At 45.4% G+C, this 19838-nt stretch overlaps 1 protein-coding gene across 7 annotated transcripts in view; it reads right to left on the bottom strand.

Moving 5' to 3' along the window:
• Positions 1-19838, bottom strand: part of CACNA1D (calcium voltage-gated channel subunit alpha1 D) — a 298642-nt gene that overhangs the window by 132857 nt on the left and 145947 nt on the right. For 3 of the 7 annotated variants that reach the window (XM_079794704.1, XM_079794707.1, XM_079794705.1), the window contains exons 5-8: positions 14972-15114; positions 10884-11036; positions 10120-10316; positions 4118-4221 (exon numbers count right to left, since the gene is read on the bottom strand). In XM_079794704.1, coding sequence (XP_079650830.1) covers positions 4118-4221; positions 10120-10316; positions 10884-11036; positions 14972-15114 — 597 coding nt within the window. Of the gene's footprint in view, positions 1-3455; positions 3560-4117; positions 4222-10119; positions 10317-10883; positions 11037-14971; positions 15115-19838 lie in introns of those variants that run through there. The other 4 variants (XM_079794702.1, XM_079794706.1, XM_079794703.1 and 1 more) reach the window with 2 other exon arrangements.

Raw genomic sequence — 19838 nt, 5'->3', positions numbered from 1 at the left:
ACAAGGAGTTAAATGAACAATTTTAAAAGTGAAAAATGACGAAGCTTCTAAAAAGCCAGCAGGGAGGCCGACGTGGCCTGCCTGAATTGTAGATTTAACTGAGACATGCTTTCTGGTCACTGGTCATAACAGGCCCATCTCCTCAATGACAACTTAATGTGAAGCTGCCACACGAGTTAGACAGCTCGGCTCCTCCGCAGCACCCTGTCCTCAGAGACCAAGGTCTTCGTCTGCTCATGCCTGGCTGCAGGGGGTGCACTTTGTAAACTTCGTACTCACCTTGAGGAAAAGGGTCTGCTGTAAAACCAAACTTGTTTCCAAAGCATCAACCTTAGAATGCTTTCAAAATGTACCAGCAACAAATCAAGGGGCAGCTTAAAATCAGTTCAAGAATAAATAGGATGGCCTGGCCACGCTAAATTTGAAACGGAGCCACGGAGCAGAAACAAATATTTCCCCATGGTCAACAGACTTAAAGACACACATCATCATTTCATGATTCTGCATCAGAAAGCTACAGCAGGGTCTTAAATTTCTACACTAGGAGTCTTTCATTTCAGTGCTTTTGGGATTCCGTTTGTATTGGTCTCATGGTCCTAAGGGGCTTTGCAATCTAAGTTGTCTTCCTTTTAACGTTTACATCCTTCTGGTTTTGTCACCTCTGTAAAAATTGTGAAGAAGAACCCTAAGACTAAAACGAAAGTATTTTAAATTTGCTTTAACAAGATGACGAATACAAGGGACCCATTTTGATTTCCGGTTGCCTTGGGGGGAAGCCAAGGGGAGGTGGCTGGCAGAAAAGTGCAGGTCACTGTTAGGGCAAGTGGGAGCCTGCCAGCTCCTCGTATGTTTCCCCAACAGATGCCTTATCATCTTCCAAGATCCAGCCGACAGCCCTTGGTCCACACCTCTCCCCTAGCTTTGCCCGCCTGCACTGCTTAACACTGGTCTCTCCCGCCAGACAATGAACGTCTGAACACTAGGCCTCTGTCTGTTGCTTAGACATCCTGGCACCCCTGGCCTCTGGCCCAGAGCCGGGCACTCAGCAGAATTCGGGAAACGCTGGCCAAATGAGCCAATAGGCTGAAAGGCTCTGCTCTGCAGACGTGGTTCTCACTTCACACAAAATGCCCCCCAGCATCTCCTACCGAAGTGGCCTCCGGTGGAGTCGAGTCCGTATGCAGCCCACGGATACATGCACCCACAGGGGAAGTCACTAGGGAGTCTTAGGTTTTATTTTTAAAATGTATACATCGTTTGCCTTCTCCTTCAGAAGGGATCTAGTTTTGTTTTGATACAAAAATGTTTTTTAAGTTACTTTCAATTAAATTATTTTCCCCAAAATACAGTTCGGTAAACTGGTTGTTCCATGAGGGTGTGTGCCCTTTTTATCCCCAGATCTGGGTACCCCCACCGTGGGGGTGCATATTTAATGCCCACCTTTCTCATGAGGAGCCCCTCCTCCCAGCTTTTCCTTTTTTCTTTTTTAAGCAGCTTCCTCGTGCCAGGGCGCCGGGGCCTGCTCTGCGGAGCGCGGAGATAAGGCACGTCCCCGGCACTGTTGAAATTAGCGGTTTCCATGGCCTCAGTCAGTTTAGTTGGGTTTAGGAGACATGAGGCGCCAAGGAAGTCACAACAGAATTGCTGTTGACCTTGGACAGGCTGCTCCTGTGGCAGAGCTAAGCACGATGCTGTTTCTCCAGGGCAATTTCCACCCTCAAACCCCACCACCAGCCTGAGCCACGGAGGTCACTAGGAGGAGGGCACTTTAAAGGTGTAAGTGCAAGAGCATGAGGCTTGAGGAGCCACTTCTCTGTAGAAGGAAGCTTTGCTATGGGTGGGGGGTCCAGGGCAGGCTTCCACCCCCCAACTCAGTCCCAGCCCCCCACCCCCCTCACTGGGAGGCATGCGGCTGGGGCTGCTGGGCCCCAGGTAGGCCTTCATGTGTCAAACTGACCCCCAGGGTCAAGGAGAATTCCAAGTCCTTACCCCCTGCAAACAGGCAGGGAGGTGGGAGGGAGGTGGGGAGGGGAGCAGAGATGGGCAGCTGGCTCGGCTTTCTGCTCTGAGAAAAAGGCGACAGAGGTCTCTCCACTGACTCGGTGTTACATGAAGACATCATTTGCCCGAGACACAAGCCCCACAAGCTCCGAAAGTGGGAGATAAAGTGAGTGACAAGAGGAAGATAAACGCACTCGGAAGCAGTCCATCAGCAGCGTTTCCTGAGGATGTCTGCACTCAGTGAGTAACACAGGCTCCCCGGGAGGTGGGTCCTCCTGGGCCCCCAACAGCACCCCAGCACCCGCTCCAGGCCCCCCAACAGTTACATTACCCCCCGTTGGAGCCACTTCTGAAGAGAGCCTCGACAGTCCCGGGTCCCTTCCCTGGGGTACTCACTCCCCTTTCTGGGGTACCTGTAGGACGGTGAGGTGGCACAGCTGCCCCGAGGCAGGGCAGAGCCCAGAGACACCCGAGTCCCCGTCCGGAGCCAGTCTCCCCTGAGCCCTCTCTATAGAAGGTAAATAAAATGAAATTCCAAAAACAGTGATGGAGGGACAAGGACCATGATAAGACCAAAAAGCATGTATGTGCAGCCCTGGCCAGTTTTGCTCACTGGTTAGAGCATCAGCCCATGAACCAAAGGGTCGTGGGTTCGATTCCCAGTCAAGGGCACATACCTGGGTTGCAGATTCAATCCCCACCCTCTACCCCCCCCCCCCCAGTTGGGGCGGGTACAGGAGGCAACCAATGGATATTTCTTTCTCTCTCCCTCCCTCCCTTCCTCTCTAAAAAAAAAAAAAAAAAAAAAAAAAAAACAATGGAAAAATATCCTCAGGTGAGTATTAACAAAACAAAACAAAAATGCATGTGCAAAAGCTGATCATTACTCGATATTAAAGAAAGATTCTACCAGTTAAGATTAAAAATGAATTAGAGGGAAAATTCTCACAGTGACAGCAGCGGAAAACCAAGCTAATCAATCCCGAGAGAAGGACGTTAAGATTCTGAAATTTGTTCAGTATTTATGTGCTAACCTAGGCTTATTTCTCCTTCACAATGAAATCTAAAACACCCTGGAAATATGCATGATTATTTCAAAGGGGCAGGTTATGCACCAATGGGAATGAAACCACAAAAGACGCCCTTTCCTGGGGGAGACCAAGGTCGGGACTCCTTTTCCTCACTGGTAATCCACTTCTGCACTTCAGCAAATTAATGCAACTGGCTTCAGGGGAACGTTCTCATTAAATTAATAGTGTTTGGCAAGCATCAGAAACACAGAACCCCACAGACAGATACAGGCAGAAAGAATCACAGTTCAATCCAAAAGCCACACACAGAGGAAACATCAGAGTCCACACGCATGCAGGAGCCTGGGGGGCGACGGGGGGGACACACACAGCCGCCCCCGCACACGAGGCAGCAGAATGGGCAACATGAATCCAACTGCTTACCCACTAAGGACACCAAGAACCAGGTTAAGGACGAAAAATGAGCCAAGGATTATCAGACTAACAAAATACACCCATGGCCATTCCCATCCTATCGCATCATTTACCTGTAAAATGTAAGGAGATCAGTTATCAGTTATCTATTTACTAAAGAGCGGAGCCCCAGGAGCAGCTGCCAGACCACGTGGGGCTTTGGTGGAAGGTCAGTGCCCCTAGGGCGGGACCGGGCCGTCCGTTTTTGTGTCTTCACAGAAGGATAAGTTCTGCTGCTGAAGTCTGGGGCCTACCAAAAGTCTGCTGGGACCAGCTCATTTAGCGACTGTTTTGTACCAATTCATCTGCATTACATTTGGATCCAGACCAGTAAAGCAATTATAAACGTGTCTCATTTTAGGACAGACAAAAGGGCAAGCAATGGAAAGTATTTAAATCCCAAGCAACAGTGCTGATTAACTCCTGGTCAATAACTATTCTATCGCTTCCTCTCATGAAGGCTGGTGAGGTTCCAGGAACCGTCGTGACTTGGGAAGGCTCGGCAGAGGACAAGCATCTTGGAGGACATGTGAGGCTTGGCACCCACCCGGCGGCCCCATCTAGCAAAGCCTGTGTGGTCTTGGCAACTGTCCTCAGGGCTCTGCTTTCAAGATGAAAGAGGTGTAGCTTACCCGCTCAATACACCAAGTACAAGATTTAGTACGAAAAATGACCCAAAGATGACGAGACTGACAAAATACACCCAGGGCAATTCAAATCCCATAGCATCATTCATCTGTAAGAAACAAGATGGTCTCATAGGGGTGGGTTAATAAGGCAATCTAGTCAGGAGAGAGGGTCACATTAGAGACAGCATTCTATACATTTAATGAAACATTTACTTAGATTCAAATCAGAGACAACAGTAGCCAATACATATTCATTATATATTACACACACACACACACACACACACACACACGCAGTCATCAAAGCTTTAAGGGCAAATGAGAGCCAACTTCGGCCACTGGCAGGGCAATCAGCTGGGATTTGGCTTTTCCTCCCAGGAAGCTGCCACCATTAGGGATTTCCTGAAAGGATCTTGGTAGAGGACAAAACTACTGCTTTGCTGAAAATTATTTCCTCCTCTGTCCAAGTTGTTAGTGCTTTTTTTGCTTTTGAAATTTGGGATGGTGGAAAAGTCTTAGTTATAGAGACAAACTGGCAACATTTGACTCTATAAATTCTATTCTTTTAAAAAAAACCTGCTAAAATAATAACTTTCCATTGGGAGCCAACCTCTCCAAGGAAACCGAACCCACCCTAATTTTGGATGGCCCTCAATCAGTAAGTCAAGCACAGCTAAACTAAAGCAAAGAAGATGAGCGCTCAGAAGTCAGTGAGCTGACCTACTCCAGGGTGCTCTGGGGAATGAGATTTTCATGCCTGCACCACAGGAAGGACCCTGGAGGAGAAGCACTATCCCCACACCTACCCTGGATGACCCAGCCTAGAAACCTGGCTTCATCTAGAGGAACCCCATGCCCCACTGTGGGACAAGCTTCTGCGGGACAGTCAGACATGGCCTCCCCAACAGACACCCCCCGGAGGGTTTGGTCATGAGCAGCTTTCATGCTGGAGCAAACAGGTGCTTTAAGGTTCACGGCCAGATGGAACTTTCCAACAGCACAGGTCAGTGTTAAATTGAGCTAACGCTTCTCCCAGGAAGGAGATGCTAAGGGCCAGTTGGGGACAACAGGAATGGCCCCAGGCCCGACTTTGCTGGAACACCCAGCATCTCTAGCCGACAGAACTATACCTAGTCTGGGCCGATTCATGGCTCTTGCCTTGCAGGTGCAAGCCCCTCAGCCTTTAAGCATGTACTTTCCTCCACACTATGTGGCTCCAGGTTTCAGCTTTACAGAATGAGACTCATGCATTTTACTGTTTGCCACACACAGAAGCCAAACAGGAAAAGAGAACATTAAAAAAAATTACCTAACATCTGTTACTGAAGTCTAGGGAAAGGGCATTAAATCCCTTATGAAACACCTGTTTGGCCACATGAAAACTGATGTGCTTAATAGAACTCATATCAGTCTGCACATCTTACATTGGCAATTAGAGTAATGAATGAGCCAAGGCCATGGCTGCAATTGTTGATCTAATTAAGCTGGATAAACTAATTTCAGCAGGAAGGCAGAGGATAATTCTTCCAAAGCAACTACGCCACCAAACTTATTTAAAAACCCATGTGTGGAGGACAAGAAAACAGGCTGCTTGGTGTAGTGGCCAGAGCCCAGCCTGGAGGCAGGACCTTCCACAGGGACCCCTCTGGGCCTGCTTCCTCTCTGTTGGAACAGGGGTGCATATGACAGGAGAGAGCATGTTCACAGAATGGGAGAGAGCTGTCCAAGTCCCAGGATTCCCATCAGGAGACCTCGCTTTGCAACAACTCTGGCCAAGTCAGTGGGACTGAGCCCTCGGCTTCACCCCCTCATTTGGGCCTCAGTTTTGTGTTGTCTGCTCCATGTGGGAAGAAACTTTTATTTTTAAGGAAATACCTTTATAATTTCTTAGGAGTGTTTGACAGATTCAGATTTGCTCAAATCAGAAATATCACCTGGAATGATCACTGGAGGCTGGGGGCAAGGCTAAAGCTAAACAAAGGCCATAGGAGACTCTAATCCCCAGACATTGGGGAAGAGAAGCAAAGCTCAAGCTTTGAGGGCAATCTTTCTCCCAACTAAACCTTCTCAACCCAGTCTCTTCTCAGAGGCTAGTGTTTCTCAGACCTTATATACATAGGACAAATCAGAACTGGCAAGCTGTTCCCCAAAATACCCACATGAAAATAGAGACACTAGTTGGGATTTTGTCTGCAAGGTCTTTATCCACAATGGGGAAATGGGCATGAGCTGAAGCATTTCAATTTAGATTGCTTTTTGAAATATTTATATCAAAGTTATCCTGTGGAGCCACCTGGTGCCCAGGGAATACTATTCTATTGAGTGTCAGTTTTCCCTTACTTCAAAGGTTGAAATGCATATTCATGTCTCCAATTAAAGGCCATCATAAAACTATAGGAAACACCACTGGATACTTGGGATGCTGGTTGTAGACCCCCTGAACATAGAATAAGAGAAAGGTACAGGAAGGCAAGCACTTGGCCAACTAGAGAGAAACTTCCAGGTATCCTGAAGGAAGTCAATGGTCAAGTTGACCATGAGAATACCCCGTTAGAGCTTGATAGTCAGTAACTCCGTAGGTGCCTTCACTGAAAAGAGCTTGGCAATAAGGCAAGCAGCCATATATAATTTATATGGACAGCTCTCTCCTGAAACCAATACTTTTTAAATTAACTTCTTACATTCAAAAACATGTCCTCTGAGTTGAAGGGGGAAAAAAAGAATCATGTAGTCTTGTTCTGCATCTTAAAGACAACAAAATTAAAGCCCAAAGAGCCCTAGTGACTTGTCCAAGGTCAAACACCAAGCCCTAGCCCAGCCCTAACCTTCTTTCCTTGCACTACACCCTTCTGCCTCTGTGGCCAACAAATGCATGTGGGTCAGATGACAGCTTAATTATGTTTATGGAACGCAATTTATAAAAGCTCCATTAATAACTTTTTTCCACCAGAGTTAATAATCCCTCTCCCCACACATCCATATGGCTCTGTTCTAAGTGTGTGTTTCTGAATATCGGGCCTACCTGTACTTTCCTTCTCAAGACCATTTGCAAGACTCTCTTGAGATGTGAGGTCTCAATGAGCTTGGGAACACTGACTCAATGTTAACCTGACAAGATGCAACATAATCCCTGGGCAAAGACTTTGTCCACCATATACAAACACCCAAAGGATTGGAAAATTTGCTTGCCATCAATATTTAAAATCAAATCTCCTTAGTTATCTCTTAAGATGTTTCCTTGATACCCTAGTTGTGGGAAAAATTAATATTTAAATATGGCCCATCTACACTGAGGCAATGGGATTTTACACTTGGAGAGTAATAGTAATTAGTATTTGCTGTGCTGGGCATGGATGTTCTGTTCTGGAACAGCTATGTGGCTTCCAGCTGACTGTGGCCCATAGCATATTAAGAAGACTCGGTGCCTTGCCTGCCTACCTCTATGATGTAATCAACAGGTAATTAAAAACAACCTGATGTGTTTCAGAGACTAAGATCTTGGTGAAGATGGTAGAACATGTGACTTTGCTGCCCCAAATGTTATAGAAGGGTAGAGGAATACCAAGGAGAGAGTGCTGGATTCTAGTCTAGACCAGGGGGTCAACAAACTATGAGCTGCAGGCCAAACCCACCCAGCCACCTGCTTTTGTACAGCATTTGAGCTAAAAATGGCATTTACATTTTTAAATGGTTAAAAAATCAAAAGAATATTTTATGACACATGAATGTTATACAAAATTCAAATTTTAGTTTCCATAAAAATGGTTTCATTAGAAACTATCTGTCTACATGTTGTCAATGGCTACAACCCATGCAGAGGGCAGAAGTGAGTAGTTGTGATACAGACATCATGGCCTGCAAGACCATATTTACTATCTGGCCCCTTATAAAAAAGAATATATACCCACATTCTAGATCAAGGACCACAACCTCTGGCTGTAGGACCCTAGGGATGTTCAGTGGTCTCTCTATATTCCACTGTTTCCATCTTCAAAATCCCAGACTTTCTATAAAGGGATATAGGCTGGAATAATAAATAAATTATGAGTGTTCCTCCATTGAAATAAAGATGTCATGTAGTTCATAGATACTATAATTATTATATTGTTAAATTTTTAACTCTGATTGTCATATTAATAATAGAGATCATAATTACATGATCTTAGGTGATACTGAAAGGTTCTCAGGAAGGCAAGTGGACACTCGTTTCTGGGTACATGGAGTTTTCTCTCCTTTAATTGCACACTCCCAGAGTTTTCACTTGCTTGACAAAAGGAAATTGTCATGAGAGAATGTGCAGAAATATAGCATAAAGTATAAAATTGTCCATTAGTCAAGGCCTGTTGATCAGCAGTGAACAATTTACCATGACTAGACAGAACAACAAAGTTGAGAGGATCACAGATTTTTTTTTTTTAATCAAAATGCTATTTTCTGTGGGGGAAGGATTAGAGTTTGGGCTATTTGATGCTTTTTGCATTTATCAGAAATTTCAAGGGAAATCTGGGAGTGAGACCTCAACTAATCTAACCAGAAGTTGCAACTTTTTAAATGATACTAGTGAAAAGGAACCCTTTGCTTAATTTGAGGGTCCCCTTGCATGACCAGGGTCTTGGCTCATCCAATATAATCGCCCTCCTTTGTCCTCTCCATGGAAGGCAATGACATATAAATATAAACAACAGATGTGCATACACACACACACACACACACACACACACACACACACACACACAGACACACACACACTCCTATAACAAGGAAAAGGAGAGAAAGGGGGAAAAACAAGGAATAACATGTTGGTGCTGCTTAAACCTTATGACCAAACTAGACACAAACTTTGGGGTTGAAAATAAAAACATGCCCTCGCTGCCTAACATTGAGGATACAGGGGCTTCTATAATCCTGTAAGCATGTGGTCACTGGTGAAGGGAAGCAAAAACCTACTGTAACCATCAGCTGCTCTGTTCTCTGAAGTTACAGAGTAGTATGAAACCCTATCAAGTGTCTAAAATGTAAAAGCTACATCTCAATCTGCCGGCCTTCTCGCTAGAGGCTGCCCAGTCAAGCGGCATTGTATCACTATGAATTGCCTTTTAACACGTTATTATTGGAATCCTGGTTAATCTCATTTGGATTTTTGGTTTAGCCTCAAAATCTACACATCAGCTGTTTTTCCCAGCAACTCTGTGGCATGGAAAATAATTTCTAAACTTCTGTGCGCTTCTTCAAATTCTACCAAACCAACAAATAAACAGACTCAGCTCTGGGAAATGGCTGTTAAAATACTACCACTCTTTGTTTATGGCCAAGCCTCCTGGCACTGTCTGGATCAAGAAGAACCAGAATCCAGCCATCGAAGGGGTGTCCCCCCGTTTTCACAGCCAGTTGGATGGGTCCCCACTCCATTTCTACCCTCTCTGCCAGAGTTCTTTGGCTCCAAAGAGAAAGGAAGAGAGAGGTAAGGGCTTGTGCTGGGCTGATTTATATAGTACTGAAGAGGCAAGGGAAATATAATAGGGGAAAAACCCATTTTGGCTTTAGGGCTGTGCTAAGTTATGGAAAGCATGAAAGGTATGCAATTTATGTCCCCTATCTTACTTAGGAGACTAGTAAAGCAGCCTTCCCTTGTGTATAAAAGAACAATTTTAGCCCATGAAGCCTCTTCACCTGGGAAATAACTCCTGGCTCTCTAAGAGCTTAGTGGGGCCAGCCTGGCCTTCCGGGCTCCTCCAGAAAGAGGCCACTAGGCACACTCAGCAAGCACTCCCCAGGCAGCACAGGGCGTGGAGGGAGCCAACAAGCCTCCTGCTCTCTAGAATGGACACTAAAGCCCTGAGGAGCAACGATGATGCGTCTTGCTGAGTGAAGAGAGGGTCTGCTTCCCTTCCCCAAAACACTGACTTCCAGGGTTTCTTTGTCAGCCAACTCCCCAGTGGCTCTAGCTAATGCAACTGTTATCCAAAGAAAGAGCACTCCACCAGCTCCCTCCCCGCACTGCTTACCCAGTAGAGCACGTCTGTCCAGCCCTCCATGGTGATGCACTGGAACACGGTGAGCATAGCAAAGGCAAAGTTATCGAAGTTGGTGATGCCTCCGTTGGGGCCAACCCAGCCACTCCTACACTCCGTGCCGTTAACGATACACTGGCGCCCATTCCCTGAGAACGCACATGGCGCTGGGTCCTCTTCAGCTACGATATCTGCAAGCAGAGCAAGAAGGCTTCACCACCCAAGAATGAACATCAGGACACCCAAGCCTGAGGAGGCCGAGCACCCTCGCTACCTCCCATCTCTGCTGTCTCGGAATCCCACTTGGTCTTCAAGGTCCGCGCCACACAGTGCCTCCTCCTTGGAATCTGCCATTTCCTGTGCTCACAGCACCTTTCTCTCCTGGGGCTCTCCCCTCTGTGCTCACTCACAGCACCCTTCTCTCCTCATGCTCACTGGCAGCACCTTTCTCCCCTCGTGCTCACTGGCAGCACCTTTCTCAAGCCTGTATACAACGCCACTGATTCGCCTCGTGTTCTAATTTTGGGGGGTCCCTCATCTTGCTTGCCAGGACACATTATATAGGAAATCAGGACCAAAAAGGAGATTTATTTTGAACATAATTCACACTAGGAACTGGCTCAGTAAATTTACTGGTACATTTGGCTTTTTTTTTTTTTTTTCTTCTCACTCTCATTTTGTTTTAGATTTTCTCAAAACCACAAAAGTTGTTTGGGAGGAAATAAAAAGTTGGGTTAGCGACCATTTTCATTACTCACCTGAGTCAGCAAAAAAACATGTTTTGTGCATTTTTCCAATAAAAAGTTCCAATCCTATAATAGCATAGATTATGATTACAAATAATACCAAAAGGGCTATGTGGAGGAGGGGAACCATGGCTTTTATAATGGAGTTCAGGACAACTTGTAAACCTAGGAGAGAGAGAAATAACTTGGTGAGCCAGGAAGAAACTTCAGTGATGCACATATATAATTCCTAATGGTGCCTGCTTTGCATATGACGCACAGTAATAAAACTCAAAGAGATATCTCAAAGCTTTTAATTACCATTAATCTGGATGTGAAATAAGTTAAAATGAAAACTTAAAGATCATCTCATCCAACTTCCTCACTTGACAGATGAGGAAGGCCTAGAGAGGGGACTGTCCAATATCAAAGTTATTCATTCATTCATGCATTTGTTCATCCATTCAACAAAGTTCCTTGAACATCTACCACGTGGCAAGCATCAGGTTAGTGCTTTGGGAGAAATGAGGATGTATTACATAAAGTGCCTTCTCTCAAAGAGCTTGTATTCTAGGAGGAGACATAAGAACTAAATGCAAATTAAAGGTAGCACACAAATGCTGTAGGAACATCAGTCACAGTTAAACATCGTTTCTGAGTGGGGAGGAGAAAGAGGACTGGGTGGCAGCCTCCCTTGGCAGGGCCTGGGTCTGAGGAGGGTGATTGCCTCCTCAGGTGGGCAGGGGAGAGGCTATGCCAGGCAGAGGGGAGAGCATACCAAATGCAGAGGTGAGCCAGCGCTATATGGGCTCGGGATGGGGAGTCTTGGCTGGTGAGAACAAGCGGGAAGGAATACCAGGAAGGAAAAGCAGACTGCAGCTAGGTAGCTCTGGGCTTTGAATCTGGGCTACAGGACCATCTTTAGTCCATTAGCGAAAGGCAGCCTCTTTGGAAAGACGAATGGGGCAGCAGTAGACAGGATCGGTGGAGACCAGAACTCAGCAACTGAATTTGAGGGAGAAGAAGGTACCTATGGAGGCAGCGTCATGGGGAAATCCTAGTGCCCAGCCAAAAAAAAAAAAAAAAGCATGTCAAAAGGAGGCTCTCCTGGAATGAGGGAGGCAGGAGACGAGCAAAGGAAGGAGAGGGTGAGAGCAACTCAGAACCAGTGAGTCGATCACGACACAGCATGAAGAGGAAAGCACCCTGCAGCGGAGCCCTGGGCTTGAGAGGAGGGGAAGGGACACGAAAGCCTGGAGGCCGTCCATGGAGTAATACTCAGAGCCATGGTACAGGAAAAGAGAGAATGGAAAGAGGGATGGTGGCGGGAGGAGGCAGAAGACTGAGGGATAGTCATGGCCAGGAGACCAGAACTCACCCCAGAACCCGACTCCCACGTTTAGTGTCCTACCTTCTTCCCGCCACCCATGACCACAGCTTCTGCTCTGCACAGTTCACTCTCCTCTTTATTCTCTTTCCCTTCCCCTTCCCATCTCTCCCTCCCCACTGTCTCACCTCATTCAACCTGCCCTTTTCTAATATCTTCTCACTCTTCCAGTACATACTCAAAGAATGAAAGAATGTAAGTTGAGATGCTAGAATTAAATAAGTTAGAAATCAGGACACCCCAAGTAGAGAGGAGAATAGTTATCAGCAGTGATAAGAAAGATGGGGAAGAGGTGGGGGACTGGTTGGGAGGGAACACTGGTCAGAGGATTTCAGACTCACAAAGAGCCCATTTTTCTAAGACCCTCATCATGACCTAGGTACTGCCTTCGGATGTTTAAATGCTCAAATGGTTTCTTTGGGGGAAAAAATGATCATTAAGATGATTGTTAATGTTTTTACCTTCTAGAAAGAACAGACAGATGGGGAAAGAAAACATCTGCTTTAATATACTTGGATAGGGTTTTTTGTTGTTGATTTTTTTAGATGTGGATAGGCCATCCAAAATCACCATTCAGCAGTTAGCTCTTCTCAATTCCATGGCAATGAGCCATGTGTTTCATGAATATGTTTATATTTAAGGTTCTACTGTATTTCAGATCGGCCACATTTGTGAGATAATGAAGTTGTATCTCAATGTGAATTTTACACTTTTATGTGACATTAAGCTCCTTTGTATATTGTTGATGTGTACCGATCTCACGGGGGCTCTGATCACAGAGGCAGAGGGGTGAAGTGGAAAGAGCACCAGGAACTGGGAGACTGTGGGTCTGGCCCTGTTTGGCCACCCACTGCCTACAGGAACCTGAACAAGTCACTACCCCTTGGCGGGCCTCGGCTTCCTCGTGTAAAGGTGATGCTGTTGGGCGGGATGCTCTCTAGGGATCTTTCCCACTTAGAAGGTCTGGGATTCCGATGAACACTTACAGTTAACTGCGTGTTGTCTGAACTACTCTCTTCTGAAACATGCATTGTTTTACCTTCCACTGAATAAATACATTCACACACACACAGAATCCTGTCTTATAGGACAGTCTCAATTCTCTTTAGACGTGACTAGACATTTCCCAGGTAAGTGTAAACAGTCACCCTTCCCCAGGCATCTTTAACAATTTCAGATACTTGAGAAGAAATCACTGGGCCACAGATGCCAAGCAGCATGGGAAACAGCATGAGCCAGAGCCCCCAACCCCTCTCCCCAAAGCCCATTGGGTCTGAAGGGAGGCCTGGGTGTTCCCTCCAGGGCAGTTAAAACACGGCTGAAACTTTCTCACACGAGACTCAGATCCCGTGTCTCCCTGCTGACCCCCAGGAGAACGGGATGCAGACCTTGGTCAAGTTTCAAAGTGGCTTTTGGGGGGAAAAGGAAGAAACGCAGTTTAGCACTGGTTCCTGAGAGGCTGTGGGGGCACTGGACTCGTCACTTAGTGACAAGCTCACGAGGCAAGGGAGCCAGACCCGGCCGAGTAAGTGCCGAGTTCTCACCACCGTGCACGCAGGCCGCAGCACACACGCAGGCGGGCTCCCTGCCGTTTGCTGGGGGGGACGGGGGTGGGGGTGGGTGTTGTGGTTACTTTGAAATTAGATTAAGCTGTAACAACTACATCTGAAAGAACGTGTTTGCTCACTGAACTTCTCATGTAACCATGTTCCACCCTAACAGAGCCAGTCATTTCCAAGGTATTCCTATGTTTCTCAATTGCTTCCAGACAGTTCTGTGGTTTTGACTTGCGCTGATCTTTTTCAATGAAAATAAACGAACCATCTGGAAAAACAAGTACACATAAAACACCACTTCCTACATTTTAAAATGTTAAATTTGGAAATGGCTTTTTCTTCCAGAGAATTTCTGGTGTGTTCTGGGCGCCAACAGGTTTAATAAAAACTCACAGAGATGTGCTGGAGGAGCAAGACCGTGGTCTGTGCCCTTCTGACGGCTTCCCGAGGGTGGACACAGGCACGGCCTGCAGGCCCAATCCTCCCCCCAAGTCCTCCCTCCCCCAGGCCTCCCCCCAAGTCCTGGGAAAGGTGTTAGGACACCTACCCTCTGAGGTCCCCAGCAGGGGGTGTCCCATCAGGGACAGAGCCCAGAAAGGCACACCCCACACCCCTTATGGCAACAGCAGCCTGCGGCTCCCGGCCAGGGCACAGGCAGGACATCTGTTCCCACTCAGGTGGCACTCAGCCGGGCCTGGTCGGCAGCAGGCAGCACACGAGGGCCTGGCACAGACAGGGGGGCACGAAAGCATTCACCTCTTCCCCAGAGCAGGACGGGCACAGTCCCTAATCGTAGCGAGCCAAGTTTTTGGAAGTCCAGCCCCCGTCACTCCTCACGTTGAAAAGGGGCCTGAGTGGAGCCCTGGATAAGCCACCACTTTGGGAGGAAGTGCCGGCCAGGGTGCTGTCGCAGAAGGAAACCAGCCTTGAAACAGGCCTCATGCCACCACTTACTCCGTCTCCTCTTCTACAAAATCGGGACGGCACACGGCTGCCAGCCCCTCTTGGGGCCATCACGGGATCCAGGGACAACACAAGCCGAAGTGCGGTGAAAACCGCGAAGGCCTCCGGTCGCCGGCAGAGCCTGGGCTGGCCCACCGCAACTCACCTGCAGCCCTCGGCTCACATTCCTGAGACCCACCCCGAAGGGAAAACTTTAGGAAACAAAGTGTGCTTACTGGGCACTCCTGATACTAGTCGCAGCGGCCGTAACACTCGAAAGGCGCGGAGGGCTTTGACATCAAAGCCTCCTGATTTGCCACCAGAGTGGTTACCGCCTTCTGTTTCTTTGGTTAATTGTTCCAAAATTACACTAAACAATCTGAAAGAAGAAGAGAGGAAGAAACGTTAGAGTCTGTCACCCAGGGGAGCAAAGCAGGGTGATAGCAGCAGTTATTTCGGAACGAGGGCTAATTCTGCGTGGCTGCTGCTTGAATAAAGGGAAAGCAAGGCCAAGGCAAGAACCGGGCTGTGACTCCAGAAGGTGACCCCTGCGTCTAACATGATTTGGGTCATGGACTGATCTCCTGTTTCTCTGCCAAGGGAACGTCCTCACGCAAGTCCACCAGCATGGCAGAGGGGGCTCACTGGGGTCCAACGATGACAAACGGAATTGCCCCGACAGGAATAACGACAACAATGATCATAACGGCTACCATTTCCGAGCACTCGCCAGGTGCTGGCTACTTTACGTACATCATGTCATTAATCCTCACAAAACGTTCTGCGGGAGCAATTATTATTAACACCATTCTACAGCCGAGGAAACAAGCTTCCTGGGAGCAAGGGATGTGCCCAAGTTCACAAAACCAGTGGCAGGACTAACGTATGGATCCAGGTACGTTGGCCCCATGAGGACGTAGGTTCCACAGGGCAGGGAATTTTAGCCTGTGTTGTTCATTTGTTCATTGAGTCTCTTCTAGCAAACAGTTCCTGATATGTAAGAGGTGCTCAAAAATATTTGATGAATAATTCAATGTACGAATATTGACTTCGAAGTCCCGCATCTTCATCGATATGCTTGCCATACACCACCTCCACCCCCGTAGGGATGTGTGCACAGTGATGTAAACCAGAGGCCAGGGAGCTGTGCAAAGGCCAAACGCAGCAACCTGAGGTATGAAGATCAGCATTTCTCTTTTGAAATGTGAATAACATTGCATCTGGCAGCCACGACAAATTTTTTCCTACTCTCAGAAGGTTTTTCGGATAAAGCTGTATCCAAGCGATCTGCTCATTTGACAGTTACTTTTGCTCTTTCAAATAAACATTTACTCTTTGGAATTGCTGCTTGTTTTTTTTCAGGATAAATATAAATTTGCCCATTTCAAATAGAATCAACTCCGGCCAATCAGATTGTGGGAATGACTGGCCCAGCAACAAAGAAAAGGTTTCTAAAGTTTAATTAGCAGCCAAAGCAGAAACTCGGCCCCCACTGGCACGCCACTGATGGCCAAGACACCACGTCCATAAAACACAGGGTGGTCTGACGTGCAGCCCTGACCAGGCACAGACATGCCATTCCGGGGCATTTCGAGTCCAGTCGTTTGTTTTAATAACACTGCAGCAATTAGCAATGAGCCCAGGCGGGTGAGGGGGGGAACTGAGTCAGTCTCTACCTTTTCAAAGCTTCAGATGACAGGTTTCTCTCATTAGCATCGTTTTTTAATGACTGTAAACCCCTGCAGCAAGGCTAAAGTTCAAAGTCGCCCTCCAAATAAGTTTATAGCTTCACAGAAACAAAGAAAGGGGAAGAAAGAAAACCTCAAACTTTTCTGAAATGTGGCAGCCACAGGAATTTTCATCCCAAAGGGTGAGGCCAGTAATTTATGCAGGTAGTGACTTAAGACTGCTTTCAAGTACCAGTGTTTTGCAATGTACACTCTGTGGTCCTTTATCCCCCGTTCTTCAGCAATGTCCTTGAAAACAGGTGAATAATGTCTCTCTCCCACTACAGAGAAAGCTGAGTCTGAGAGGGAAGCTGGCTGTTGTTTCCAGACAGCCATGACAGGAAGTGGCTTCCTTCCTGTGAGCTAGGAGGCATTAAAGCAAGCCCCTCGCCTTCCCTGGGCTTCAGTCTCCTCTGTGTAAAATGAGAAAATGGGATTAAATGATCCAGAGCCCCACACCTTCCCATCCTAATATTCTGTGATTCTACTCCCTTCAACACCACCCCTAACCAAAAAAAAAAAAAATGTACCATGTGCCTGAAGAGAGATAAGGACATGAGGAGAAAGTAATTGATATTAGATTATTATTAAAAGTTTACCCCAAGCTCTGGCCTGTGTGGCTCAGTTGGTTGAACGCCATCACATGCACCAAAAGGTCCCCCATTCTATTCCTGGTCAGGGGACATGCCTGGGTTGTGGGCTTAATCCCTAGTAGGTGGCATGCAGGAGGCAGCGATTGATGTTTCTCTCACATTCGGATGTTTCCCCCCACTCCCTTCCCCAAGCCTCACACCTCCTTCCCTGTCTAAAAATCAATTTATAAAAATTTACCCCAAGACAGGAGAAAAAAGGCAAGCAGCTACCTAACCTGACTCAAGTCAGAAGCACCAGAATGAGCTCTGCACGTCCTTCTTCACAAAGCTTAAGTGAAGAGCCTGAATGCTCTGTTCATCAAAAATCAGAGGTGCGGGATAACAGTGGCTCAGATCAAACGCTCCTCGACAGGGTACAGTATCAGCTCTGGTAGACCCACTGAGTCTTCGTATGGTCACATTTTAGACCTATCAATTACTTTCCCAATGTCTCTGTTACTAGGAATCTTGACAAAAGCAGGTCATGGCTGACTTGGAATGGAAAATCCATTGGATTGAGATACAGTTTGTAGTTGGAAACTTTAAGGAGTAGGAATTTGATTCCAGTGAAGACATCATTTAATATTTCACCCTTTTTAAACTTTTCTTCCATTCTTTGACTACAATTTAGTGCATATTTTAGAAGAATAATGTAATGTTCTAAAGTTTTTCATATTTAACAAAAAAAGACCAACAATTCCAGTTCTAGTATTTTAACTTCCTTGAATTTTTACTTTTTCAAAAAGAATGTTATAGCTGCTAATTTATAATAAAATACACCCATTTTAAGCTTATAATGACATGTTTTGACAAAAGTATAAGCCTAAGCATTGACACCACAATCAAAACATCTAGTATCTCCAAAAGTTCTCTCCCGCCTGGGGTAGTCTTCCTCCCTCCAAGCACAGCCTTGGGTAGCCATGGGTTGGCTGATTATCAGTTGGGGCTTTTTCCCTTTTCTTGACTCTTATATAAACAGAATCATACAGCTTGTTCTTTTTTGTTTATCTTCTTTTGCTCACCATGTTTTTGAGAGTCATCCAAGTTGTTACATTTCTCGGCAGTTCATTTCTTTTTATTGTTGAGTGATACCACAATGACTTACCCATTCACCTGTTGAGAGATATTTGGGTTGTGTCCACCACCTTTTCTTTATTATGAAATAAAGTCTCTTTGTGAACATGTATTTTCCCTTAGCTTGGCTAAGGGCCTACTAATAATACTGGTAATATGGTCATATGGTAAGTATCTGATTAATATTGTAAAAAATTGGCAAACTTTCCCAAAATGATTGTGCCATTTTCCATTTCTACAAGCAGTGTATGAGTTTCAGTTGATCCATATTTTGGTTAACATTTGGTAGTTCCATCTTTTTACATTCAGTAATACTAGTGGGTATGAAAGCGCTGTCCTTGTGGCTTTCATTTGCATTTCTCTAATTACTAATGATGAACATCTTTTCAGATGCTTGGTGACCATTTACATAACTTCTTTTGTGAAGATCTGTTCAAATATTTTGCCCATTAATGTACTGGGTTGTCTTCTTACTATTGAGTTGTAAGAGTTGTTGGAGTTCTTTATATATTCTGAATACAAATCTTTAATCAGTATGTACTGTGAATTTTTTTTTTCCCAATCAGTGCATTACTTTTTCATTTTCTTCACACTGTCTTTTGAAGAAAAGTTTTCAATTTTGATAAGGTCCAAATTTTCAATGATTTCTTTTATGGCTAGTGCTTTTTGTGTCCTAAGAAATCTCTGCCTACCCCAAGGTCATAAAGATGTTCTCCTAAACATTTTATAGTTTTAACTTTCACACCTAGGTCTAGGATCTGTTAAGGTGGTATCTATATACAGTATGAGGTATATGGGGGAAATAGTTGTTCCAGCACCATTTGCTGAAAACAGTTTCCTCAACCTATTGAATGATCAAGGAACTTTTGTCTAAAACCAATTTTATAGGGGGGGGGGGTGGGGGGGAAAGAAATGCTTTTTGCCTGGTGTTCTCAGTGGTCGAGCATCAACCTATGAACCAGGAGGTCACGGTTCGATTCCTGATCAGGGCACATGCCTGGATTGTGGGCTCCATCTCCAGTGTGGGGCATGCAGGAGGCAGCCGATCAATGATTCTCTCTCATCACTGTTGTTTCTATCTCTTTCTCATTCTCCCTTCCTCTCTGAAATCAATAAAAATAAATTTAAAAAATAATAAAAATAAAACCAATTTTATGAGTCTATTTCAAGACTCTCTATTCTGTTCCATTGATCTTGATGTCTACTCCTTATGTCAATATCACACTGTCTGGACTATTTACTGTAGTTTTATAGTAAACCTTAAAACCAGGTTCTAGCTTTGTTCTTAAATATGTCTTTGGCTACTCTAGAGCCTCTCTAATTTCCATTTAAATTTTCAAATATCAATTGTCAATCTATATAATAATCTTGCTGGGATTTAGATTAGGATTCACTCTGTAGCTTAATTTGAGAAAAACTGATATCCTAACAATATGGAGTTTTCTAATCTATGGCATTGTACATCATTCCACTTGTTTAGGTCTTCTTTAGTTTCCCAGAAAGGTTTAGTCACTTTCAATTCACTATCCCTACATATTTCATGTTTTTTAATGCTACAGTAAATAGCAGTCTTTAAATTTTCATTTTCCAATAGTTCATGACTATTACATAGAAATTCTCAGGGGTTTTTTTCATACTGACCTTTTACCAAGAAACATTGCTAAATCATT

This window comes from Cnephaeus nilssonii, assembly GCF_951640355.1.
Source record: "Cnephaeus nilssonii genome assembly, chromosome: 17".
Classification (NCBI taxonomy): domain Eukaryota; kingdom Metazoa; phylum Chordata; class Mammalia; order Chiroptera; family Vespertilionidae; genus Cnephaeus; species Cnephaeus nilssonii.
This window is presented reverse-complemented; position numbering and strand designations above follow the sequence as displayed.